This window comes from Biomphalaria glabrata, chromosome 2, assembly GCF_947242115.1.
Source record: "Biomphalaria glabrata chromosome 2, xgBioGlab47.1, whole genome shotgun sequence".
Classification (NCBI taxonomy): Eukaryota; Metazoa; Mollusca; class Gastropoda; family Planorbidae; genus Biomphalaria; species Biomphalaria glabrata.
In genome coordinates this window covers 43,845,340-43,873,160 of record NC_074712.1, presented here as the reverse complement: position 1 = coordinate 43,873,160, position 27,821 = coordinate 43,845,340, and the positions used below count along the sequence as shown (strand labels likewise).

Here is a 27,821-nt window from a genome sequence, read left to right as displayed (position 1 = left end):
GCTGTAGACGTCTTATAGTTGAACTGTTAAAGTATGAAATAACGTGAATAACTTCTTTTGTGAACGACATTTTATAGAACTTTTAATACAGTATAGACAAAAAAAAAACAACTTATGATGAAATGCACTAAATATAGTAGACTTTAATAATACTATAAAAAGGTATTCTAAACACAATCTAACTCACTACACTAACACTTCATCTCAGTCTCAAGTTCTGGAGTCGTCTGTCCTAAGACCGCTAACAAGTCATTGGTTAACATGCTTGACGCTTAGGACGTAATCATCTTTTTTTGAAGTAACGTCTGTATTTTATCAGATAAGATAAGACAACAGTACCGTTTGTCTTGCACCACTCACAACCAATGGCAAACATCTTCCCACCGTCACCATAAAAATACAAACACTCCATAACACACATGTTAAAAGTCTCATAATGTTGGCTTTATTAATCTGGCTTTCCTGCTTTCTACACCAGTGACACCTTTACCTTTAACTATCCTTTAGTCTGCTGGACCGTTTGGGGCACCACACAAGATTTGTCGACCGTCTTTCTCCATTCCTCTCTGTCTTTTGCCTTAGAGTCTCTTTCAGTGGCAGGCCCTTCCATTCTTTTATATTGTTTTCCCATGACTTTCTTTGTCTGCCTCTTCTTCTTCTTTTTCCTGGGACTGTTCCCTGAAGGAGGGTCTTTGCAAGTCCAGAAGACCTTGTAATATGGCCTTCTCACCAGTGATGCTCAACCTAATTCGACCTGCGGGCAATTTTAATTTCCGATACTCGTGTCGGGGGCCACATGACCGAAAATGTAAAATTGAAACTGACCTGAAACAATTTTATTAGAAACGACAACACTACCTAGCAGTGACGCAAAGCGAATGAAACCAATAGGAATGTTTCAAACAAATATTATTCTGGTCCAGAGTCATTCGCCCTTATGCAAATTACGATCACACTGGTCAATGGTCACATGCCCCAGCTAGTCCTGCCCTGAAACGACAACACCGCCTAGCAGTAACACATTGCAAAGCGAATTTAACTTTTAGACCACAGGAATGTCTAAAAGAAACATTCTTCTGGTTCAGAGTCATTCGCCCTTTTTCAAATTACCACCTCAGTGGTCCATGGTCACATGCTATATATATGTTTTTACTAATGTTTTGAGCCCTGCTGGTGCTTTTCATTTGTGCTCAATATTTATGTACCTATCATTGGTTACAGCCCCTAGCTTCGAATTGATAATTACGTTTACAGCTTAATTGCTCCTACTCACTGAAGCTTCTGTATATAGTAATGTAGTGTACTTATTTTGTCTACTTGTTATAATGAGATATACACAATTAGATAGAGCCATTGTTTGACTAATACATGCCTTACGGCTGTCTGTGTCGGCTCTGTTGGAATAGTTAGGAATCACTGTACTACGCAATAGATGCGTCCTGATAAATACTGTCACGTGGGGTCAAGGTTGCAAACATTGGTTTCTGGGGGCTTCGAGTTTCTAAACAAAAGAATAATGTTTGAGACTTAAGTAGCTTCCAGTATCAGAACTTTTGATTTCTGAGTTTGGGGAAAACCTATAAATAGGAGAGACGAACGGACATCAGGGTTCTAACCAGTTCATCGAGTCTGTATAGTTCAAGCCTCAAGTCTATAGAATGATTTTGTATAGGATTTGGATCATAATGTCTTTCAATTACATGAAATACAATGTGTTTTTTCTTGTTTTATGATTTCAACTTGGCCAATTCAATGATGAGAAATTCTGTTGCTACAAACTACGCATTGAACATTAGATCATAAAATTTAACTTCTGAGAATAGTAGTCACAAAATGGTAACCTAGAGTAACAAAGACATACATGTACTTAGTAGACTTCCTGCGATGTATTCGTTACCGATAAGAGTTGAGGGCTCGCGTTGCAGATAACTTTAGGGTTTTAGGTTACATAGGCCTACATAGTCGACCACCGTCCTGGGGTTTCGCATCCTTTTGCCGACGTCATTCTGGCAACCTCCTGGAAACGTCCATAATAAGTCATGGGTAGGGAACGATAATCTCCAGTGAGCTTCCACAGAAGCGAGTACATTCCATGTGATGAGGAAGAAATAAAGGTTCGCTCCTTGTCATCATCCGCCAACCTGCTCCTAACGAGGTCACACGTGTTGGAGGCCATCTCACGCCTAGTGGCGACACATTGTAGGAATACTAATGACTTCTGTGGAGTTCGGTTTCGGCCTTACCACGGCCGGCGGCTCAAAGAACCATGACCACACAGAACAGATGACTCTACAATTGTTGAGAGATCTGCTTAGCCAATATCTCTTTATTGGCCTCGACGAACAATTCTCCCCATTGTAGCTGGTCTTTGGGGACTTCGAAACTATTTATGAGCATTCTCAAAGGAGTTTCGCGCTATGAATTTGGTAAAGCGCCGAAGAATAAATAATGTGCTGTTTTTTTTTTAAACATACAAAGGTTTTGCGAAGAGAGAGACCCCCCTCCCCCAAGCTAAGCTCAGTTTTGCCATCTTTTGCTCATAGATCACTAAGTGCGCATTCTAGATTAGAAACATTAAGGTTAGATATATTACAGACCACCCAAAGTCATAACGTACTGGGAACGAAAAGAAATGTGTAAAAGTCGAATCAATTATTTACGAACTTTAAGCAACAAATAGATTTTTGAAGCGTTTTATTTTTCTTATTCCCCACTGAAACAAATTCACATGACAAGTCAATATCCATGTGATCGTTAATAATCAAAACAGCTTTGCTCTAGCTTCCATGTGCATAGAGTCAACGTGCGATGTGGGTGAGTCACTTTGCTGCTTTAGATGGTTGACATTCTTCTGCAGACCGGAAGTGCTCATGGTTAGATTACTTCTGGATGAGAGTGCTGCTATTGAGTTGACTGTGCCTAGTCGGCGTTGACTTGCCGTAGTAGTTGACCTTAGCTTTCTTCCTGGTCAGTCTGTCCAGTAGGGGGTAATAGCCATCTCGCTGTCTTGATTGCATCCAAATGACTGTAACACGAAATGAGCTTTACAAAGAATACACAAATAAGAATTCTTTTAACCTTTTTTTTTTAAATCTACTAGTATGACTCTGTTTATCATTGATTTACCTGGGAACTACTATTTCCTCTCGAATTGCGGGAGGGGAATGGTATTGATTACTTCCGTGTCACATGACTAAGTGTTTGATTTTGTTTTCGTTTTGTAGCTTCCTTTTTATAAAGCCTTATAGCGACTCTGTCTGTCTGTCTGTCCGGCACATTTTTTTTTGTACAATTTTATTTCTCTCGTACCCATTCTCGGATGTATTTTTAACTTTGCACAATTTGTTTGTTGTACCTAACAAAACACGAACCGATTAATAAACGTAAATAAATGCTACATCTTGAGAGATCTGGCTGTATATGTGGTGTTCATACTCTTAGAGAAGCTTTTTATTTTTTTAAATTCTATTACATCCTTCAAGGAAGTGCTGTACGATTGTAAGAGGCTAGTCTTAACTTGATCTATAAACAAACTCACCACTACGAAAAATAGTTCCCCTTTCAGCCCCTGTGGTCTATAGTGCAGATGATGTGGCCTACGGTTAACGAGGGTATCATGTGGCCAGCACAATGACCAACCGCCTTTACTTTTCCCCAACTAATGTCAGATTCCCATTAGAGCTGGGTGGACTCAGAGGCACCCAAGGATCCCAAAATTACAAAATTCCAGCCTAAAATTATGATTCGAACCCTGGGACCCTCGATTCAGAGACCAAGCAATTTACCGCTCAGCCACAGTGCCTCCTACTACGAAAATTACAAATGTAAAGAAACAACACTTTGTAACATTGCGCTGGACACAGCACACTTACGTCATAACTGGCTATAATAATACAATTAATTGCATGACTGACCAGTAGTCTCTTATGTGTGTGCACTGTTAGACTTAAAGCTGACATGTTGACTGGACTTTGTAAATTAATTACAATTATGTATAACATTATGATTTTCACGATAATCACGTAATAATACCGCACATTTCTTGTCTCCGTTGTAATAACTAGAACATAATATGCTGATAATAATGACGTGTGTGTACCACATCACCCGATTGTCCAAACATTGGTATTGGGTATAATCTGGACAATAATGCAAGTGTAAGCTTAAGGTTTACTGGTGAAATAAAATGCATCACTAGAGTTGGCTATCTTTAGAATAAAAATCAATATTTTTTCTTTACATATTTTAGATATTATTCCCTTCTCTCTAATAAAATCCTTTCACCTTTAAACTTTCGCCTTGTTCATTTAAATTAATAATACTTTTATACAACACATTAGAAATCATACGACCACTCTGGATTATCTTTTTTTTTTTAAAGCTATTCGCAGAATACATTTAACTTCCTTTGATTCTCATTGTTCGACCCCCCCCATGCCCAAATCAAGTTTAAATTAATAGGTCCTATTATCATACAGATATTACCTACAGAGCCCATTCAATTGTTAAGTCATCCTTCTTTTGTTTAAAAAAAAAGAAGCAGAATTGTGAAAACAACTTGTTTGACGTCTTCAGAGTACTAAATGTATGAGCGCTATGAATGCCTCTAACACACTGGCGGATCCAGGGGGGGGGGGGCGGTAGGGGCGATCGCCCCCCCCCACTCGGACGACCCCCCGGGGGGGGCGGATGAATTTTAGTATAGAATTTACACAATTTGTATACGAATTTATTACTTATGTTAATAATATATACTAATTATTTATATTTCAACCTATTTTTAGATTATTCCCCCCCCCCTCTAGTATGTTGGCCGATTTGGTGGGGTCGGAAGGGAGCGATGGTATCAATCCCCCCCCCCCCCCATACACTTTCGAGTGGGGGGGGGGGGCGGTTCAATTTATTTCTAGAAATCACAGCTTGCTAACAGAATCAATTAAATATCTGTATGATTAAAACTTGTTATTGATATTTTAACAGATCTCTATATTATGTCGTTCCCTGTTTGCCGATTGGAGGGGGGGGGCGAATACCTCTACTGCCCTTCCCACCTAAACCCTTTGAGTGGGGGGGGGGGCGGTCCTACTTTTATGGAGAAATCATAATTTGTGAACAACATTAATTCAATTAATATATAAATTTTATATTATGTCAATCCCTTTCGGTAGGGTTGGGGGGAGGGCGATTGCATGTACTGCACTCCCCACTCTAGCCCTCTGAGTGGGGGGGGGCGGTCCTATTTTTATAGAGAATCATAGTTTGTGAACAAAATTAGTCGCCCCACCCTTATTCTTTAATGCCAAATGCTATCGTTAGCAGAAATTATTAAAGGAGCGAGGATTAATCGTTTTAACTCTACCGCCCCTCCCATTTCCAGACAGAGTTTATGTAATTTCACATTAATTAATAATAATTATTTTAAGAAAGTTAGAATTCAAATGAAATTTTTCAGTATAAGAGTCACAATTGAGATGAGTTCTAAACTCGGATGATACTCTCATAGTCCCTTTTCCCAACCTTTACTTAATTTGATATTTTGCTAGTTAAATACATTTGAGACTATAACTCACAATTTATACTTGATTTTTATTGAATATTATTTTTCGGCGTCGATCCTCAAAGCCAAAATCTAAATATGTGGGTTATCTTATCTTTTCAAGGAAAAAATCGGTTTTATTTGCAATGTATTTAGGGCCTATAAATTCATATTAGAATACTTTTCAAGTACAACATTATTTGAAAAGTCCTTTTTTAGTAGTATGAATAATGAGCGTTTGGTCAGGAGAATGCGTTTCTTCTGTGAAGAATGCAAGGAATTCTTTTTTGGCGTCGGAACCCCACTGATGAATAATGAGCTGTAGATGTCAGGAGAATACGTTTTTGCAGTAAAGAATGCAAAAAAACGCTTTTGGCGTCGGGGCTTTGCCCCGAACTCCATTGATGAATAATGAGCAGTAGATGCCAGGAGAATACGTTTTTGCAGTGAAGAATGCAAGAAAACGCTTTTGGCGTCGGGGCCCCGCCCCGAACTTTATTGATGAATAATGATCAGAATGCAAGAAAACGCTTTTGGCGTCGGGGCTTTGCCCCGAACTCCATTAATGAATAATGAGCAGTAGGTGCCAGGAGAATGCGTTTCTACATTGAAAAATGCAAGAAAACGCTTTTGGCGTCGGGGCTTCGCCCCGAACTTCATTGATGAATAATGAGCTGTAGATGCCAGGAGAATACGTTTTTGCAGTGAAGAATGCAAGAAAACGCTTTTGGCGTCGGGGCTTCGCCCCGAACTTTATTGATGAATAATGATCAGAATGCAAGAAAACGCTTTTGGCGTCGGGGCTTTGCCCCGAACTCCATTAATGAATAATGAGCAGTAGATGTCAGGAGAATACGTTTCTGCATTGAAGAATGCAAGAAAACACTTTTGGCGTCGGGGCTTCGCCTCGACCCCACTAGGAAACCTTACAGCGCTGCCCCAGTTGTTTTGTTTTCGCCGGAGGTTGAGAAATCCTGCTTTTTTTATTCTCATATATATATATATATATATATGATATATATGTGTGTGTGCTGTACGCATGTTTATGCATAGGGTTAGGGTTTACTGGGAGTTAGGGTTAGGGTTTGGAAAATAAATCGCCCCCCCCCACTCCAAAGTTCTGGATCCGCCAGTGCTCTAACATCACTTACAGCGATTGCCATTAGTTGCTAAATATACGCTACTTTTAATCTATTACTTTTACTAATTCTCTCGCTCAGCCCCCCCCCCCCCAAAAAAAAAAAAAAAAGATGTTTGGTTATTTTATAAGAATTGTTGAAACGGTTCCAGATAGAAGAAAACAAAAAGTTGGATGGTCGATAAATATCAATTAAGGTTCTATAATATTCAACACGTTTGCCACAAATGATCCCCACAAGGAAATATAGTATGAAGATAAAGAAGTTATCGACTCATTGCTAGTTATTCCAACATGTTCTGCTGAGTCTGCACCATTGCTGTGAAGACACACGCTCCCCATCACACCCAACGTGACCGCTTAGCGGCTCTGCAATTGAACACAATATTTTTGCTTTTCATCAACTGTAAAATGTGTGTGTGTGTTTCCTCGCGTTTATCCGTGTCCCAAAGCGCCATTATCCTAATGGCCGTTGGAAAGGATTTTGTAAAGCTGGCGTAGCGGACTTATTGGACTGGGTTGTCAGGTCAAACAGGATAACCCAAAGGAGGTTGTGTTCGCTACCCATCATTGGCCTGTGCGTATGAAAAGGAGAGAGAGAGGGAGAGAGAGAAAGAAAAAAAGAAAACAAGAGCGACCTTAAGAGGTTTTGACAATGAACTAAGTACACTTGTATTACTCAAGTCATCTTTTTTCTTTCTGAAGTCTGGCTTCAATCCAATCTTGAGAGGACTATATACAGTTTCTTCAGGTCGAGGGGACAGCGATTCTACAGGTGTACACAGTTCTGGCCTGTTAGGTATGGTTAAAGTAGCTGACCTGAGAAGACAATAAGTGCATTGGGTGATATTTAGGAGAGAGAGGACGAGAGAGAGGGATAGAGAGAAGGAGAAAGAGAGAGAGAGAACGAGAGAGAGAGAGAGAGGGAGAGATAGAGGAGAGAGAGGAGAGAGAGAGAAAGAGAGAGAGAGAAGGAGAGGGAGAGGGGGAGTATTAGAAAGAGAGAGAGAGAGCGAAAGGTAGAGAAAGAGAAATGCTTCTTTCTAAAGGATAAAGCAAAAATGACAACAAACAAAATCATGATATCAGTTTTCAAATTTAGACTCCAAAATACAATACATTTTTACAATACCTCTATTCAAGTCACTCCTTCATGGAACCTGGGTGAACGCGATTCTCGAATACTGCTCTAACTCTAGTTTGAACGTTATAATTTTTCAAAGTAAAAAATAAATAAATGTACATTTGACTAGAGAGAGACTAATTCTAGGTCTAGATCCAACATCGGTTTTGAAAGGACTATTGCGTTCTTGAAAGGACTTTCGCGTTCGGGTATTTCCGAATGTAAGGCTTTATTGATTCAAGAGTGAAATAAATGAATGCCCAGGCCGTCTTGTAAGTGTAGGTGTAAAGATGCATCACGGGAATCATTCCGATTGGAAAGTCAATCTGATAGAGATTACATCTAGATTCTATACCTATAAGTAGATCTAGACTAGTTCTTAAGACCTTCAAATCAAGACTTTAACTTTAACTTTAGGCTTAAGTCTAGTGTTAGATCTAGATGTCCATATAATTAAGATACCAATAAATTATCGCACAGGTATGCCTTGCCCCCTGGCCTTGCCCCCTGGCCGAATCAGAAAAAAATGTACGTTCATGCAGCTAACAGTGTCACGAATTCGTTACCCGAATGGAGTCAAACATTTTTTTTAATGATTATTTTATTATATGTTAAGTTCAATAATGAAGGTATTGTCTTTTATATATATATATATATATATATATATATATATATATATATATATATATATATATATATATATATATATATATATATATATATATATATATTAATGTTTCTCTTGTAAAAAAAAAAAGCAAACAAAAGAAATCCCACTGTATGAAGCTGGCCGTGGTCTCCTAGTATTTATTTGATGTAATGTTTGCCAATTAAGAACCTGATTTTTTCCCCAAAGATTTACATAAAATGTGAGAGCCGTTTTCAACCTTCAAGGACTTTTTCTTCCAAACTTTTTGAACCCATGAAAAGAGTTGACATGAACAAATTTATACGAAACGAAACAATAAATGTAATGCCCTGAAAGAATTTGAACAATGCCATAACACAAAATGAAGCCTATTGTCTCTAACAGAAATGAACTCACCATTTGCGAAAAGCTTCTAGTCCTTGTTGCTTCGATTCTGCAAATATTCCCGTTCTTGATGACATTTTTCAAACCAGTTCCTCAAATGATCCAAAGAAGAACACAACGATGTAGTTCAACAAGTCTTAATCATTAATATACACTATGATTTTCTTTTTCAAGTGTATTATATAGTTAGATACTGAGACCAAGGCCAATGTTTTTCATTAGAAAACACCTGACACTGCAAACGTTTTCGCAACTATTACTCTCGTCTAGAAGCATTCATCAACTCTACCTCTACCATCGTCATTATCCTAAGAGTTGAGTCTAAGACTCTTAGAACGCTAGGCTTATGGAAGTTTACCTCCATCTGCTTGTCTGAAAACAAACTTCTGTCTGGGAAAGATCAAAGCAGATGTAAAATGGTTAGTATTCGGAGACCCATGAGTTATAAGCGAGGTCAAAGGCCGAGCATCCCGGAGAAGTCCACCAATTTTCTTTTCTGTAACACATCAGCCGTGCTGATGTCCGCCATACAATATGTCCTTTGTTGGGGATTTCTTCCATCCGCACCAGCGCTATGGACTCGGTCCTTCTTCATCCCAAATCCCAAATAGTCATATCTGATAATCTCAAAGACTACACCAGAGTCACACATAATGACTAAATTTAGAGCTCAGAAGATCGTGTAATCATTCAGCAACTATTCCTTTGTTCTGTTGACCTTATTAGGCTGGGCACAAAATATGCTTCATGTTAGGTACGTTCTCTTTCTATTTACAAATAAACTTTTTTTAGGCCTGCAGACTTTGAGATCTTGCTCCATCCTAACAGAAGATTGAGGGTGGTATAGTCTACGAGAGTTCTTAACAACAGAAGATTGAGGGTGGTATAGTCTACGAGAGTTCTTAACAACAGAAGATTGAGGGTGGTATAGTCTACGAGAGTTCTTAACAACAGAAGATTGAGGGTGGTATAGTCTACGAGAGTTCTTAACAACAGAAGATTGAGGGTGGTATAGTCTACGAGAGTTCTTAACAACAGAAGATTGAGGGTGGTATAGTCTACGAGAGTTCTTAACAACAGAAGATTGAGGGTGGTATAGTCTACGAGCGTTCTTAACAACAGAAGATTGAGGGTGGTATAGTCTACGAGCGTTCTTAATATTATTATAAAAGCCTAGTAAGAAGCAGTCTGTAAATATCAAATAATTTCTATTATTCTTGGGCTTTAATGCCAGAATCGAAACACGAAGTCCTGTCATATAAATCTAGTATATTAGCATATTCTAATATCATTGAGTACTGTAGATTGGATAGAAAGTAGAGATATTACAAGTTTGAGTTTTTAGTTTTTGCACATCAGCACAATTTAGGCCATGTCTTGCCTTCAGGGGTTACTCTCCCTTCATACCACAAGAGCTAAATTTGATAAAGTTAGGTCACTAAAAGCATGGTCTATTCACAGTTAAAATAGTAAAAATTTATTAATTTAATAAAAATCTATTGTAAATATTATATTGTTATAAACCTGGTGGTGGCACAGATGGGGGTAGTGGTGTGAGTGTAGTCAGCCGATGCAAATCGCCCCAGGCCAGCGCTAGACGAGCGGTCAACCGTGACGAGTTACGACGGTCAGCCGAGACGAGTGTCAACACGGCGGTTCGGGAAGGATCGACGGCGGTCCGGGAAGGATCGACGTCGTGAACAGAGCTCAGGAGCGTCACGAGAGTTGTAGTCATCTGACCACCTAGAAACGTCGAGCGGCGTTCTGTCCGGTTCGAGAAGGCCAGTAGGGACCCTATATAAGAGCGGAGGTGTCGCAGTCAAGACGGTTCACGGCAGGGGTTCAGAGCCCGGTTCACTACAGTCCGGTCGACTACAGCACAGTTCAGCGGTGTGGTTCTGTACGGAGCATTACGACAGTACAGTTGAGACGGCTGGCGTCTTGATCTTGGTCTGCGATCGAGTCCGACACAACGAGCCTAGTGTGTGAAGTCAGTCCTGAACTGTTGAACCCAGTGCAAGCCCGGAACGAGACGGAGAGGCCAGTGCAAGAGTTGATACTGCGGAACGGTGTTATCGGAGAGATTTTGTACAGTGTACGTGTTGCCAATTGTACAGTATTGGCTGTTATTTATTCAACTATTAAAGTGTTACGTTACTTTGGAGCCCTGAGTTGTCAAGTTCTTTAAGTTGGTGGTGTATGGTGCAGTTTGCAGAGAGCCTGGATAGTGAGATTCGTAACAATATGTTCACAATTTCACAAGTGTAACTAGGAAACTCTATCATAATATTGTTAGTGTCACAAATTAATGCAACATAATTTTAGTTCCAATCTATGATATTGTGTGTGATTGTTTCTGAGTGTTGGTGAGCCTAAATAAAGAAATATCACAACAATTGTTGAAAATTTCGATTTTTGAAATTGAAAAGTCCCTCCCCCCACCCCCAATAGATCGAGATCTAGTTCAATCGAATTAAACATTTCGATTGACTTGTGTTGAATCGATACACTTGTTTCCTCAATCATTTAGACAAATCAATATTTTGAAAAGTAGTCAATGCAAGGCTTACAATCCGCTGCCATTAATATCCTATTGATGTGCTGGACGAACTACGCCTCAAGGACTAACTCTGGCCCGAAATGAAATGTTTAATCCAGCCTCCCACCTATTTTAAAACAAGAATTTTAACCAATAATTACACCCATAAAGCCAAAATTTAAGTGCATATGCACTATTAATTCTCTCCGACGCATGTACTAATTAAATTTGAGATAAAAGGGAAACAATCAATAAGGTCCCATTGCCAATAGTCGATCCCCACCTTAGACGTTTCTAACAACGATTTGTTCTATTCGCCAACTATTTACTTACAACTTTACTGATTATACACGTTGAAACCGATAAGCTACTGAGGAGAGATACTTCAGAGTGCATTACAAATAATTCCATGCAATTGAAAAACATTTAGATATTTTAAGTTTCGCATCTTATCATGGACATTGTAACAGTGAGACTAGACCTGCATTTTTAATTGCTTAAACTAAATTAAACTAAAATTAGTATTCTGTTGAATTACAGTTTTCCAAATTTAATCTCACAATTTCATCTGCCGAGAATGTAATCAATTTGCACTTCCAAATATTTTAAGCCGTTTTTTTTTTTTGTATGTAAATTCATAATGGACGTCATTCACCAATCGTAAACAAACAACATTTAGCCACGTGGTTCTCTATCTCTTCTATTCAAATTACGTAATACACACAGGCTGTCACGTGACATTTTAAAAATTGTTTTATCAATATTATCACGTGGCTGAATGTTCTTTGTTTACGATTGGTGAATGAGGTCCGCTAGGTTTAGAAAAAACAAACAAACTGTGTCATAAATAAATATATTGGTTTAATTTTGATATTATACAATTTTCAAATTAATTCACTGTATTTTGGGATAATGAACAAATCATTAGGATTATTGCCCGTTAAGCCTTTTTAGTTTTTGGTCTGCTCCTAAAAAATGTGTCAGCCTAGTGGTTTGTACCAACTGATATAGTATATACATCAGAAGAAATAACTCTTTAATCATTTTTATAGACCTATATATTATATTATATATATATATATATATATATATATATATATATATATATATATATATTGATTTAGATTTATAAAGACTTTTATACATAGAAATTATTCTAAATCTAGACCTCAGAAATTCAAAACATCACTGCTCATTTTATTACCTCGAGTCAAACTAGCAACATTTTGTTCAAAAGTGTGGGCAGTAACAAACTAATATAGAGGATGAAGTCAAAACTAAGCCTACTTCAAGTGAGCTCTGCAGTATCTTCTGCGAGTTTAGATTCTTAACATTGTTTCCGTTTTCTAACGATGCTCTTATAATTGTAGGAAAAAGGAAAAATGCGTAAATGTATTTATACTTGGTTCAATATTTTTGTTAGTCTAAACCAGAGGTTCTCAGCCTTGGGGGTCGATAGAAAATTTGCCAGGGGTCACCTAAGACCATTGAAAATATGGATTATTTTTCTTTATTCTTCTATTGCTGTGTGGGTGGGGGTCGCGGCAGAGTGGGGGGATCATAAAAAAAGGGGGTGCCGAGCTTAGAGGTTGAGAACCGCCGGACTCTAAACAAACGCAAATATTCAATAAAAACGTCCTTGAACTTTATTGCAAAACGAAAGAGAGAGGGCAGTAAGAATCTAATACTAGTAAATCTCCAGGTGTGGATCTGACCATCTGGTCTTGAAAGAAAAGAGAGCATACATTTCATTATCCACGAGCAAGTATTTAAAGTGTATTCGCGACTCGCCAGTCAAATTGCACGAGAACTTAATGGACCCTACTTGTCACTTCATGGACGCTTTCTACAATCTCTTTCTACGCTCACTTTAATGCCTTTCCAATTCCAGCTGCACATTTATCGAGTGCTCAGCAACCTTAAAGTTTCCATTTTGTATTTACCTTTATAGAAAAATGACGTCGCAAATGATCTGATTCAGTTGATTCAGTTGCTTCTCAAGTCATCGCTGCCCCTTGGCTCAACATAGTACTCCTGATAGACGTAGGTTATTGGTCGGCAGTTGAGCTTGTCCGCTCTAAGAGATGCACATTAGTCAGGCAGTGAACAGATGGTGATCATAAAAAGGATAGTTGCAAACATTTTTTGTTTTTTTTGTACTATAAGAACCACTGCTTTATATAGTTTACTTACTCAGCTATAGGTAATGAAATATTTTTAAAAAGTTCCCCTTTCTGACATTTTGGTCTATAGGACAGATGATGTGAAGGTCATCTGTTTCTGTGGCCCACAGTTAACGAGGGTGTTATGTAGCCAGCACAACTACCAACCGCCTTTATTTTTCCCTAACTAATGTCAGGTTTCCATTAAAACTGGGTGGACTCAGAGGCTCCCAAAGATCCCAAAATTAAAAATCCCAGTCTTCACCAGGATTCGAACCCGGGACCCCCGAGTCAGAAACCAATCGCTTTACTGCTCAGCCAATGAAATATTTATACACATCAAAATAAACACCTATCCCAAGTGATGCATTAGGACGCAATTAGCAATTTATTTTGCTTTAAGTATCCCTCGCAGGGTTAATTTTATAGCTCAGGTTACACTTGCCTTCATCCACCCATCGCAGTGGCTCTACAGACCAAGGAGGGCTCTGGCCTGCTTCAACACATCCTTCTATTTAAATCTCTTGAAAATTTCGGCTCCATGCCCGAGCTTCTAAATTGTACATCTGCCTCTACATCATCATTTCATCATGTTCGTGGTCAGACTTTGAGGCGCCTGCCTTTGGTTTTTGTCGGTCACTATTTTCGCTTCTCTGTTCTCTGACATTCTTTCAAAGTGACCAGTCCAGCAAACCTTGTTCTTTTTTTTTTTTTTGAGTTCAGTCCAATAACATTTAGCTACCATTGCCTTTCTTACAACAAATCCTGTACCCAAGTTGTTAGTAAAGTTCCCCTTTCAGACCTTGCGATCTATAGGGTAGATGATGTAAAGGTCATCTTTTTCTGAGCAGAATCTTAATGGGGCACTTCAAAGCATTCACTGGACGCAACTGAAAGTCACTTCGATTGATAAAAGAAATAAGTTCATTTTGATCACTTGTGAGCGCTACGTCAATAGAATCTCGGCCCACCAGACACAGGGTAGCCCAAGCTAAAGTACGCTTAGCCTGGAGATATTCGGGGAACCAGTTGGGAGACACACATACAAGAAAAATTAAAAAAGAAAAACATCTTTTGTAATTTGGTTGCTACATGTACACAAAGAAGTACTTGGTACAGAAAAATAGGTTGGCAAACGCAATGCTAGCATATTATCGATTACTTTGCTCATTAACTTTTGATTACGGTGTTTCCAAAGCTGCAAGAGGAGGGAATGGCCTGGTGTGTAACGCACACGAGGTCCTATAATGGCGAGACATGGGATTGAGACAAAGGTAAAGGGGTGGCTGTCTGCTCGTGCGTATGCGCGCTGGACTGACGTCGGACTTATCGATGGTCCCGGGTTCATACCCTGCCCACTGCCATCCCCCGTCGTCCTGCGGGAGATTTGGACTAGGAAGTAAATTATCTTCATCTCTGAAGGAACATACGAAACATATTAAAACATTTTACATTTGACAACATTTATAAATCTACCTCTGCCTTCTTCAAATTAAAATGAAGCTTCGCTCTTTTTAAATATTTAAATCTTGTGATAAATATCTAGTCTTACTAACTTCAATTTTCTCCCAAGGATAATGTAGAAAACATTTTTTTTAAATTCTTATAACTTAGGATAAAGGTAGAGGCGTACCTAGCAATGCTCAGTTATTGAGGGCCGCACTAAGCATCACATTCCCTTCGTACGTCACTGGTTAAATGTTATTGCCATTGTGAAGATGCGCCTATGTGACTTTCCTTTCGGGATAGGTGTCCAACCCTAGTTAGCTGTCGAATTTTAGCTTGTGCCTCTACACTGTTTACACCCGGCTTCTAGAAGATCTTGGCTATTGGTAATGTAGTCTAATCTTGCTATCCTATGCCCTATATGGAGCGCAGGCAATTTTGAAGCGTTCAAGGAGTCTTAAATGCATCATATAAAGCACCCAGGTCTCAGACTAAAGAACCACTGCTTTATATACTTTAATTACTGAGCTCCTCAAATCACTTTGAACGACTGCCACTTAATGCAGTTGACCACAGCACAGTGTCTCACAACGCATTACTGTTTAGAAAAATAAACAAAAGTTTGGCTAAGGCCAACAGCATTTTTGCTCGCTTCCAAATGAATCGGTCCCTCCACATACCGCTTAAAAGCTAGGCTAAAAGTAGGCATAGTATCTGGCCATTTAAGTCAACAATTTCATTTTCTTTTGTTATTTGTTATACATACAAGACTTGAGACCTATTCACTTACACTCATTAGAACACATGAATTTGGTAAAATATTCAATTTTACACTACAATATATTTTTTTTTTTTGATGATTACTTGGAAATCTCTGGACAGCACATCTGAACACCATCGTTGTAGCAAGTACCCTTTCTTGAAGCTTCTCTCATCTCTTTCCTTAGAATTCTCTCAGTGGGAACCACGTGGTAATGTCGGAACATGTCTGACTCAGGCAGTTTGACGCCTGCCGGGTGTAGGAGGTGAGCTTTGGCTTGCATGGGACTCTGTTTGTGCAGACTGGAAGAAACAAACAATTGGCTCGTAAATCTACATGTTGCGTTATTTACTTTTTAGCGCCCTTGAAAGGGGGAATAGATCCTATTATTTTAGTGTGGTCTGTCTGTCTGTCCGTCAGTCCGTCCGTCCCGTTTAGATCTCGTAAACTAAAAAAAGATATTGAAAATCCAACATCATGTTATTTTAGACCATTCAAAGTTCTATGCAACGGCTTTTTTTTTCTTTTCTGAAAGCGAATAATTTAATTTTTTAAAATCATAAAAATACACCTTTTTTTACAACTATTCACTATTGATAGTAACAAACACTGGAGGATATTTAGTAATGGAGGAAAGCATTTACTATATTTATAACACATTTATGCAAACGGTTTTAGATTTGTTTTGTAAAAAAGTTAAGATCTATCATACTAACTACTACATTTACAAAAAATATTTACTTTTACTTTTAAATAGGAAAATCTATTTAGTATGCATATAAGTAGAACATAATTTAAAACAACAATTAATAAGTAGTTATTTCATATTATCGAGTGAACTGAACATACCGCAGCACACAGACGGTACACTGAACTAAAGGAAGAGGATTTATTTTAAGGGAATGTTTTTCTCCTTGAGGCTTTGAATAAGAGATTGACCCTTTATAGAACAATTAAATCAATTAGATAAACATTATATGACATGTTAGGCCAGGTTCACGTTGAACTTCTCCTTCACTTTCACCTATCACTTGGTCTGCTGGACCTTTGGGGCACCACACAAGATCTGACAACCTTCTTTCTCCATTCTTCTCATTTCCCTTTGATAGAATTTCATTCTGATATTCTTTCTGAAAATATTGAAACCTGCCATTTTACCTGCCTGGGTGGACCACTTCGGGGGCCGATTTTGAGTTTATGTTTCCACACAAACTGTCTTTGTAACCTTTTTTTTTTTTGTTTTTAGATTTTCAAAACATTGAGGCAAACCAATAAATAACCCTGACCTTGTAAAAAAACAAACAACTAAGACCAGTGGCGTAGCTAGAGTATATGATGCCTGGTGCGGTACCTCATATTGATGCCTTCCCCCCCCCCCCCCAAAAAAAAAAAAACAAAAAAAAAAAAAAAAAAACTAATTAATAACATTGCAAAACCTTACTTTTTTTTCAAAATAATATGTATTCATTAATCAAATATTGTTAATTCTTTCATGACCTTAATGACCTTTCATGACCGTACAGCCTTGACCCCTGCAGTCCATTATGTCTTAGCCATCCAAACGCAATTTCTCTAGAATCATCTCAGCGATTCCAGCAGCATGCTTGTCCTTTGTGTCGATGAAGTCAACAAAAGACTCAAGAACCTGCACCCCGTCATTCTCCATGACAACATACCGTAAAATTTGGGAAATTTGATCCAGCTTTGAGATGTCAGGTGTACTGTCAAAAATAATAGAGAAATATTTGGCTTGTTTTACTTGCTGTATGATTTGTTTTTTAGCGTGATCCCCCAATATTGTAATAAATTCATTTTGTATTTGTGGAGACATGTATGTATTCGGACTGGAACAAAGCTTAGTTCGAAGCACATGCTCCCTCAAGAGTGGATCGTACTTTGATAGTAATTTACTAACTCTCCAGGTTTTCGTCTCTTGTATAATCAAATCTTGGGCCTTGTTGCCAATATTGTTCCCTACTCTCAGGCAAACTTCAAGTTCCCTCCAAGCAAGCGATGCTCTGCTGGTCTCATTGAATCCATCTTTGGATTTAAATGAAGATTTGGTACTTGATCTTGTTGAGAAGAGTGTGCAGGGGAAGCAAAATAAGAATTCTTTTTTTTTTTTTTTGCGAATAACACATCCACTTTCTAAGAACTTTCTCGCCGTTTGACATTTGCCTGAAAAACCAAGCCTTTCAAAGCTTTCTAGCCTTTCCTTTTGCTGATTCTTGATGTCTATACGCCTCTCTGAATTGACTGTCCATACGCTGAACTGTTTCAGATCCTTGAGTGAAAAGGTGTATGGGAATATTATATGTGATGACATCAGGCCAATCTCCAAATGTCGTTCAGTCTAGAGTTTATTATCCTGCTTTCTGTATTGTTTACACTGTCTGATGGTTCAGCTTCTTCAGTATGAATTTTTGAGGACATGCTTGTGTGCTGTCCTTTAGTCTCTAGAACCTGCGGTATTGAAGTATTTTCTTCTTTTCACGATGTCGGCCTCATCATTTTTTTTCTGGATTCAATGATAACCGTCTCATCTTGCTTTGTTGCTTTTAATTGTTCAGTTAATTCATACCCATTAACAGATCGCCTATAGTCGGTGGACTCTGGCAATGATGTGACTTGAAATTGTCTCGATGTTTCTTTAGACTTAAGAAATTTAAGAAACGCACCTCACTGCGGTCAAAGAAACTGCTTTATGCGGATGACATTGTCCTCTGGTCAACCGGCAAGAAAGCCGACCTAATACATGCGGCATTACAAGCAGACCTCCAAACCATCTCCTCGTATTGCGACAAATGACAGATTCAGATAAACGTTGCCAAAACGACCTGGTCCCTGTTCAGCCTAGGGATCGACATTCTTAAAGCTCTATTCGAGCTTCAACTCGGTGGGCTGCGACTCCAACGTGAAAACACGCCAAATATCTAGGGGTAACCCTGGATAGAAAGTTGTCAAATGTTCCAGCACGTCCAGGAAGTTGAAAGAAAAGCCTCGGAGAAGTTAGCGTTACTAAGAAAGCTAGCCAGCACAAAGTGGGGTGTCAAAGCTTACATGCTACGCACATTGTACTTAGGGGCACTCAGATCACAATTTAAATTGAGTACAGCTCAAGTATATGCTAGTAAAACTGTCCTCGAATCACTCAACCGAGTACAATCACATGCACTAAGGTTCGTTTGTGGCACTGTAACCACTGGCCGAAGGATTGTATTAATAAGTTGATAAATTCATATGAAGTGAAGAAAGAAACATCTCTCTGTATTTTCTTAAAACTTCTTTAATAATACTTCTTCAACTTTCACATCAAATTAACTTCTCAATTCAATAACAACTTGACTTGATACTTCATAAATAAAACTTAAAGAAACATAAAACTTCACTTAGTATAACTTCAACTTCAACTAATAAAACTTTAACTAATGAACCTGCTAATATCACAAAACTTGAATAAACCTTTACTAAGAGAAGAATAATCGAGGACCATCGCTCTACAAGAACTACTACTATGCGAGGACCCCGTCTAACTGACTTTCCCCTAATTAATACTTTCTTTGATCGTATGTTCCAGAATCATGGAACTTTCTCATATAATTATTTTAGTAACTTTGAACTTCTAGAAGCTGACGTGTGCTATTTTTTTCCTTAACCTCTTTCTTTGATTGGATACCTAAAATTAACTTGTTTACGCTGGACACTTGCACTGGTTTGAACTCGCTTCTAGAAACTGGTAGAAATAGGTCACAGACTCGACTCGTGACAGGCACCTTTCGGACAAGCCCAACAAACGCTGCTGAAATCTTAAAAAACGTGACCCCTTTACATTTAAGGAGGGAGAGGGCGGTACTTACAACCTATGAGGGCTATGAAAGGGGCGACTCTAGGCTTCCCACCTCAATATTAGTGCGACAGTGGAGAGAGAGGAAAAGCATAAAATGCGATCGTTCCTCCACATTGCGGCCAATTGGTCAAAATCAGCTGGGCTCTCCACTGACAGAATCCCAATTATAATAATTAGTACTTGCCCTCCGTGGAGGAGAAGTCGGCCCCACAAATAAGCATGTCCCTTATAGGGCAAGAGGGAGCCACCAAGAGGCGATTAACACCTGCCATACTCCAAAACTTGGCATCAGCTACACTAAAGTCCTACCCATCAGATACCATTTTCTGTTATACCGATAGGTCGGTAATAAGGGACCCCGATAGATCTGGGTATGGGGCCCTTATAGTCTACCCAGACCGGACAGAACCAGAGATGCCGATTTCTCCGTCTGAGCTTAAAAGGGTTTTGAGGCGCCAGCCAGACTAGTCAGTCTTGAGCATTATTCATCATTTTGTTTACGTTACAGTATTACAATTAATTAGTTAGTTAAAAAAAAAAACTCGTAGAAAACAAAGGTTAGCTTATTTTAAAATATTGACATTACAATAGAATTAATTCCAAAATTAAACTCTAAAGAATCATAAAGAAATGAATAAACTAAGACAATTGTTTGGAGCTAGAGTTTAGAAATATATTTGTAAAGTCAATATCTAGATTAAACCAATGGACTAAACAATGAAGTAAAAAAAGGTTGGCCTATCTTCTTCTTTATATTACAGAGCATTGATCCGTGTAGTAACAACATGTACCGTGTGTCCGAAATAAATCTAGTAAATTAGATACAAACTGTTCTATAGCTTACATTGTATGGAAGAAATAGTCAAGGAGATGAAACAAAATAGCGACATGACTAGTTTATAAATCGTTAGTTCATGTTTAAAATACAGTAGTTTATGTTTGTTCGTGTCCATACAATTAGTCGTTTTTACTGAAACGCCTACGGAAATTAATACACACTGGGGGAATTTTGGTGCCCCTCTCCACTTGGTGCCCTGTGCGGCCCGCACCACCCGCACATTGGTAGCTACGCCACTGACTAAGACTATGGCTACAGGGAACAGTACCAAGAAAAAGAAGAGGAGGCAGACAGAGAAAGCGTCAACATAAAAGAATGAAATGGCCTGTCATTGAAAGAGGTTCTACCAAAGGAAAAAATTATAGAGAAATGGAGAAAGACGGTTGACAAATCTTGTGTGGTGCCCCAAAGGTCTAACAGAAATATGAATAGATAGATGAAGGTGAGCTAGAGAGCAGATGATTGTAATGTACGTTTAGTCTGAACATCTCCACTCATTGAGACGAGTCTTGAGTTCTGAACATCTCCACTCATTGAGACAAGTCTTGAGTTCTGAACATCTCCACTCATTGAGACGAGTCTTAAGTTCTGAACATCTCCACTCATTGAGACGAGTCTTGAGTTCTGAACATCTCCACTCATTGAGACAAGTCTTGAGTTCTGAATATCTCCACTCATTGAGACGAGTCTTGAGTTCTGAACATCTCCACTCATTGAGACGAGTCTTGAGTTCTGAACATCTCCACTCATTGAGACGAGTCTTGAGTTCTGAATATCTCCACTCATTGAGACAAGTTTTTAGTTCTGAACATCTCCACTCATTGAGACGAGTCTTGAGTTCTGAACATCTCCACTCATTGAGACGAGTCTTGAGTTCTGAACATCTCCACTCATTGAGAACGATGAAACGAGTCTTGGGTTTATTCATTGAGTCCAATCGAATCAAAGACATATTAAATAAAGACAAAAGCTAGGTCTCGTTTTAATTATAACACAATGAAGGATGGGGAGCCGGGCGAGGTGTTCATGTAGAGCAGTGATGCCCAAAGTACGGCCCGCGGGCCAGAACCGGCCCGCGACGTAGTTTCATCCGGCCCGCCGAAACGTCGGCACAAAAGTAGAAAATCAAATCCTCACCCCTTCAAAACTGTTAGGGCCTCCACTTTTTCTCTGAAGGATTGGTGCCATGACCTTTAACGATTGTGCGTTTATGAGTTTATGAAATGGGAATCTACCGAGAAAAGTGAATGGATTTTTTTTGTGGAACATGATAATTAGCCAGCATATTTGTTTTGTAAAGAAAGTCTGGCTGTTTCAAAAACAAGAACATATACAGCGGCATTATAAAACAAATATGAAGGCCTTTTTGGTTTGAGCCGCGTATAAAAGATTGGTCAAACTACGCCTAGAGATTGGAGGGTCGATGGGAATATTAACCAAAAAGAGACAAGAAAATAAGTTGGTGGTAAAGGTAGCTACAATGTCGCTCACATTTTAAGTAGAGAAATGATCCCATTTTTAGACGCGTAAAAAATGATGACTTTAAATATCCCATTAATTAATACTAGATCCAATATTTTCAAATAGTTTTTGGAGAATTTGGATTTCATTATTTTACCTTTTATTGATGTGGCCCGCGACACGCGTGTCGAAAGTTAAAATGGCCCGCAGGTCGAATTCGGTTGAGCATCACTGATGTAGAGAAAACGCCGCTTGCAATCAGAGAGACTCAATGAAGACTTGGATTTAAGTATTTAAGACTTTCTTTGCATTTTTTTTTTGGATTTAAAGGCAGTCGGTCGTTGGGTTGGCTACATGACATCATAGTTAAAAATGCCACCCGTATTACAGGGTATCAAAGGGAAATTAATTTCTTACTTTTAATAGTTTTATTTTTATAGAAAATTTTTTTTCAGCTTTGGTGAATGGATTTTTTTTTGTTTAGAGTTAATGGATAGTGAGTGTACTTAGCATTGATGGTTCCCAATTTTTATCTTTAATTAATTTATAGTGAAGCTAGTAGTTATCATTTTTTTCCCATTTCATTTAATTAAATAATCAAATTATCTAAATATCCAATCAGTAATTAATCTTCATTGTTTCTGGCTTACTGTGTGTAAGTTATTTAGTGGATTCATATAACTATTTTTTAAGAACTCGTGCAAGTAATAATTAAATGAAGTTAGCAAGACATCTCAGGGTACATAACAGCACCAGCAAAGGACAGCTAGTGTTCATAGATTATGCCTTTCAGTATCAAGACGATGGTCTGGAGCTTACGTAATAATCTCATGTGGGTTTTTTTTTTACAAAACAACTATTGATTTGGGCCGACACATCTTACTCACGCAGTGTCGCTACTGCCGGCATGAGCCTTGCAAACAAACTTCGGCCTGAGGCTGCAGCCAGGGTCCACCCATTCCTGTCGGGACTGCGGTCGTGGAAGTGGAGGATACACCATGTTAAACCTGAACATGTCGGATTCTTGAGTCTTGACGCCTGCTGTGGGCATCCTGTAAGCCATTGTAACAAGGGAGAAAACTTAGACGCTCTTACTGACTGACTTTCTACCTCGCTTCTTCTAAGTCTGAGTCTGTTGTAGCCTGCTGACTGGTCTAGAAGTTAAAAAAAAAAGCACAAAGGTTCAATTATTTAGAGGTAAAAGTCTTACTTTGAAAAATGAACCTCCCTTTTTTTTATAAAGCTTATATCAAGTCTGTCTGTCTGTCTGCCTGTCTGTCTGGTAAAACGTTTGTACACGTTATTTCTCCCATACTCTATCTAGGGTCAAACTGAAATTTTGCACAATTATTTCTTTTACCTGGCAATAGACAACTATTGGTCATGAATTATTTTGTTTGATATTTCGAACAAGGTAAAGAAATTGTACTTAACTAATAGGGTGGTATAAATTGAATATAAGCTTCGTTTTTTTTTAAATTATTTTTTAAAAATGTTTTTAATTGTATTTTTTGTCCATTTAAACTCTGTACATACTGAAATTATCCTCAGAAGGAATTTGCCATAACTTAAAATGATAATAATAGGAAGAGGGAATGAGTTGACCTATTGATTTAATCCAGTAAACTTTCCACTTATGTTTCTCTCTAAGTGCAGCGCCAAGTTGCACGGCGGGTGATCTGATTAGACTTTCAATTGAATGTCCCATGAGGTCTGTTGTTATTTATAATGTTCACTGAAAGTGTGTGAGATCTAGTCTAAAATTACTGTTCTTTGACTGAGTGGAACTTTAATGTAATACTTGTGCTGATTTTAATGTTTTCCTGTTGGTTACATCGGATAAATAAATTCTATGATCAACATTTGAGTCTGGATTTAATTTGCTGTATCATAGTGCTAAACATGAAGTAGAGCGACTAGAGCTTCACTTGATAGAACGTAGATTACATACTGCGCTTGATACACAGTCCGTAACACAGCAATTACATTGAGCTTATGTTCTAAATCTAGATCAAGGTGTCTTAGGATTTAAGTCGATATCAAATCTAGATCAAGGTGTATTAGGCTATAAGTTGACATCAAATCTAGATCTAGCTGTATTAGGGTATAAGTCATAAGTTGACATCAAATCTAGATCAAGGTGTATTAGGCTATAAGTCGACATCAAATCTAGATCTCGCTGTATTAGGGTATAAGTCATAAGTTGACATCAAATATAGATCTTAGATTTAGATTACTAGTCTAGTAGTACTTTAGATAACATTACTCGTTGACTTATTTAGTACTAAATAAATGACTTTAAAAAATATAGATGCAAGATCTAGTTCTACGTATCTTATATAATACAGACGTTACTTCAAAAAAGAAGATGATTACGTCCTACACGTCATGCATCTAGTCATGCATGTTAACCAATGAGTTAATTCTGCCAAGTCACTGGTTTTCCTGGCTAGCTTAGGCAACCCATTCCATGCTCTAATAGCACTAGGGAAGAAGGAGCATTTGTACAAATTTGTCCAAGTATATGGAACGAGGAATGTGCTTTTATCTTTGTGTCTTTAATCAGGTTTTGTTTTTGTATTTGAAGATTATGGTTCAGTGTTTTATGTATAATAGCTACTTTACTATAAAGTCTTCTATCCTGAAGAATTTGCATCCTGTGGTGATTGTATTAAAGGCTCAAAGGCTAAGGCTAAACTCAAAGTGTTACTCGTCTTCTAGTCTAGTCAAATGTGAATAATTAGTTGTTTGTTATAAATCTCACTGCTCTATTTTGTGTCTGTTATAAACAGTGGCGTAACTAAGGGGGGGGGATGGGGGGAAGGAGAATTTTAAAATCCCCCCGGGCCCCCACCTAGGGGGGGCCCCCAAATGGGTGTCCGAAATTTATTTGTAAATACATAAATTAATATATTTGATTGACAAATAGTGTCAACGGGTGTCTTTTTTTAATCAACATTTATGGATTAAATTTATCACAAAGACTAAACCTAGATATTTTAAAAATATTTTTGCCGCAGAGATCAGTTTTTACGAATGTAATGCATCTTCCGTTTTACAATTTGTTGCCACGAATAAAACTGCATGATATACAGCGAATTCCAGGTATCTTGTTACCTTTACTAATAATAGATCTAAATGGCGAGTATTATATGGCTACACTAATTAACCTTGAAGCAAAATTTACAGAATCGAGTATAACTAAAAGTTTTTCTTAACAATGCTAAAATTGTCCATTTTTCGGGTTTGGCGTCTATAATTTCAGAATTAAACTTCACACTCGAGTTATTACCCCTTTATTCATCTTTCCTCAATCCAATGGAAACTCTCTCTTTTTATTTACATCTTATGATCTAGTCCTTTTGCTTTCGCACAAAACATAAACAAAAAATAATGACGTAATATCATATAATATTAATACATCCTTCCTATTGAAGTTATTATCACACCCTTCCTTTTAAAGTTCTTAATAGTGATATCTACTAGCAGGGCCGGCCCTAGCATTTGCGGGGCCCTATGCGAAACGGATCGCCCGGGGCCTAGTCTGGGTAGGGATAAGCATAATGTCAAAATTATTTTTTTAATTAGAAAATAGGCCTACTTTCGTCTTTGCAATAAATTTTTATCAAATGAAAGCTCGCAATGCCACTTTTTATTTATTGGCACCCCAAAACGTCAATTTCGTCTTTTCTTTATGAGATTTGAATAAATTCAAAAAAAGTTCAGGACTTTATCGTATATTTTGCCTTTTTATGAGATTTCCTGGAGGCCTGAAAAATCAGGAGGTCGCGAAAACCCTGTTATTTTATATACGTTATAATTGTTTAATTTAATAATGTACACTTGGAATTAGCGCGGGTCCTATGAAAGCGCGGCGCCCACTGCGACCGGCACTGTCTACTAGGAACTTTAACAATTCGTCCACTTCTGGTTGTCTTGACCGAACAAGTTCTCTAGACGTTGGTCTATAACTGTCTGTTTCGTTTGTTGCAACAGTTTGCAGTTCATTGTCTTCATCGGTATCATAGTACCCAGAGATGTCTTCATCGAAACTCTTATTTAAAAAGCGTTGATTTCTTCTGTATGTTTTCCCATTGTTTGTCTTTATGATGTAAGATCTGGGTGCTGAATGTTTTTTATGACAACTGCTTTCTGCCATGTTTGATCTAGACGAACTCTCCGACAGAATAATCTTTAGGTAGTCTTGCTTTTGCATCGTATTTCACTTAGCTTTTCATCTGTCGTTCGTTGAGTAATGTCTCTGCATTTTCAGCTACCAATGGTTTCAATAGTTTGTGATCAGTTGGAATGATTCCCTGAGTCTTCTACTCGTCAGCAGTTGTGATGGTGAATACGGCAGTCCACTTAACGGAGTATTTCTATACTCGAGCATAACGAGATATGGATCTTTCCCACTTTTGTATACCCTGAATCCTTTTGCTTTCGCACAAAACATAAACAATCAACAATGACGTAATGCCATATAATATTAGCACAGAATCTTCTTCATGCAGTGGAAAATTAAGAATTTTTTGCCTATCTGGAATTCTGGTCAAAGCTCCTGTGCCCAATTAATATAGTTCGGAAGAAACTACAAAAGTCTGGACTGCATATACGGGAATCTGCTAAAGAAATTAGTACCCTTTCATGCTTTCTGCAAAATGATGAGAAACTGACAAAAACCCAATCCATCGAAAAAGCAAAAGAAGGTAGTGAATACTATGGATTCCCTGTAATCAAAACAACCATATGAAAGAAAAGACTTGATGGGAAGTTGAGTTCTAATGTAGGACTGTCAACACAACTGCAATTCAAACGTGTTGTGACAGAAGTGCTGGACAGATTTCATATGGAGATGAAGGGCAGATTCCAAAGGCTGGAAAGAAAGTGGATACCTTTGGGTTTCTTCTTGAACCAAGACACCTGTTAGAAAACATGCTTGTGACAAACTGTGCTACTATTCCTGTTTGTATGATGAAATAAATGGAAAATAGCTTTTTCAATGATGTCATTGATGCACGAGCACTTTTCATCAACAAACAGTAATACAATCACCAATAGACATATTGAGGAAACAGGCTTCATATGGGAATTACGTGTGCTCAGACTTTGCAACCTCCTCCGATTACCGCTAACTCAGGCCACTTCCATTACGTCATGTGAGAGATCATTCTCAAAGCTCAAGTTCATCAAAAACTATCTCAGGAGCACAATGACGCAAGAAAAGCTTATCATGATTTTAATGTCAGTGAAGTCACAAATACTAGAAAGTATCGATGTAGTTGATGTTATAGATGTCTTTGCTGCACAGAATGCACGACGTGAAGCGATATCAATTTAGATTTGTCACTTGTGCATTATTTAACTAATAAACAACGGTATTATTCATTAAAAGAGTCTTGATGATTACTTTTTGTTAAGTTTACTGATATACTGAACCAATTTGATTTGGGGCTTATATATTTTTGCGTACATTATCTCATGATATATGTCGAATGTCAAAATGCAAGGGGCCCCCAAAGAGGTCAATCCCCCCGGGCCCCCAAATCCCTAGTTACGCCCCTGGTTATAAATATAAGTTAAAATATAAGTTTAAAAAAAAATTAGCAATTAACATAATGGTGGTAAAGCTAAAAATGAGCGATAAACAGCAGATATAATATTTTTATTACCATGAAATAGACTAGTCAGTACTGCTACCAAGACCGGCAAGAGTGAACATTTGTTTTCATGAAATTACTCGGATCTAGACAAGGTGTTTTTAATACACCAAGAGGAGTTTCCCGATTTTGTGTGCAATGCTATTCCGGACTTGTTGATTTTTGTTGATTTTTTAAAATCTTTTTTATATTCTTTTTTTTTTTTTTAACTTTAAGCTGATAAGAAAATAAAAGATGTCAATAAATTTCTCAATAAGAAATGACGCTAACAATAAAAC

The 27,821-nt window shown here is 38.0% G+C and overlaps 1 protein-coding gene across 6 annotated transcripts; it reads right to left on the bottom strand.

Annotated features, from left to right (window-relative positions):
- Positions 1-2,687: 2,687 nt before the first annotated feature.
- LOC106055388 (uncharacterized) lies at positions 2,688-27,699 on the bottom strand. Of its 6 annotated transcripts, none has more exons than XR_001215544.2 (7): positions 27,556-27,699; positions 22,771-23,037; positions 15,842-16,039; positions 13,313-13,446; positions 8,843-8,922; positions 7,313-7,493; positions 2,688-3,025 (listed from the first exon to the last, which is right to left on the bottom strand). XR_001215544.2 is itself a non-coding variant. In XM_056020737.1 (6 exons), exons 4-6 carry the CDS (start codon positions 8,905-8,907, stop codon positions 2,880-2,882), a joined length of 351 nt encoding a protein of 116 aa, XP_055876712.1. In that variant the 5' UTR covers positions 8,908-8,922; positions 13,313-13,446; positions 15,842-16,039; positions 17,244-17,262; the 3' UTR covers positions 2,688-2,879. The 6 variants fall into 6 exon arrangements, 4 of the variants coding, with proteins under 4 accessions (XP_055876712.1, XP_013067080.1, XP_013067096.2 ...); XR_008776634.1 differs by having other exon boundaries at positions 2,688-3,042; positions 7,354-7,493; XM_056020737.1 differs by lacking the exons at positions 22,771-23,037; positions 27,556-27,699 and adding an exon at positions 17,244-17,262 and having other exon boundaries at positions 7,354-7,493.
- Positions 27,700-27,821: the final 122 nt, after the last annotated feature.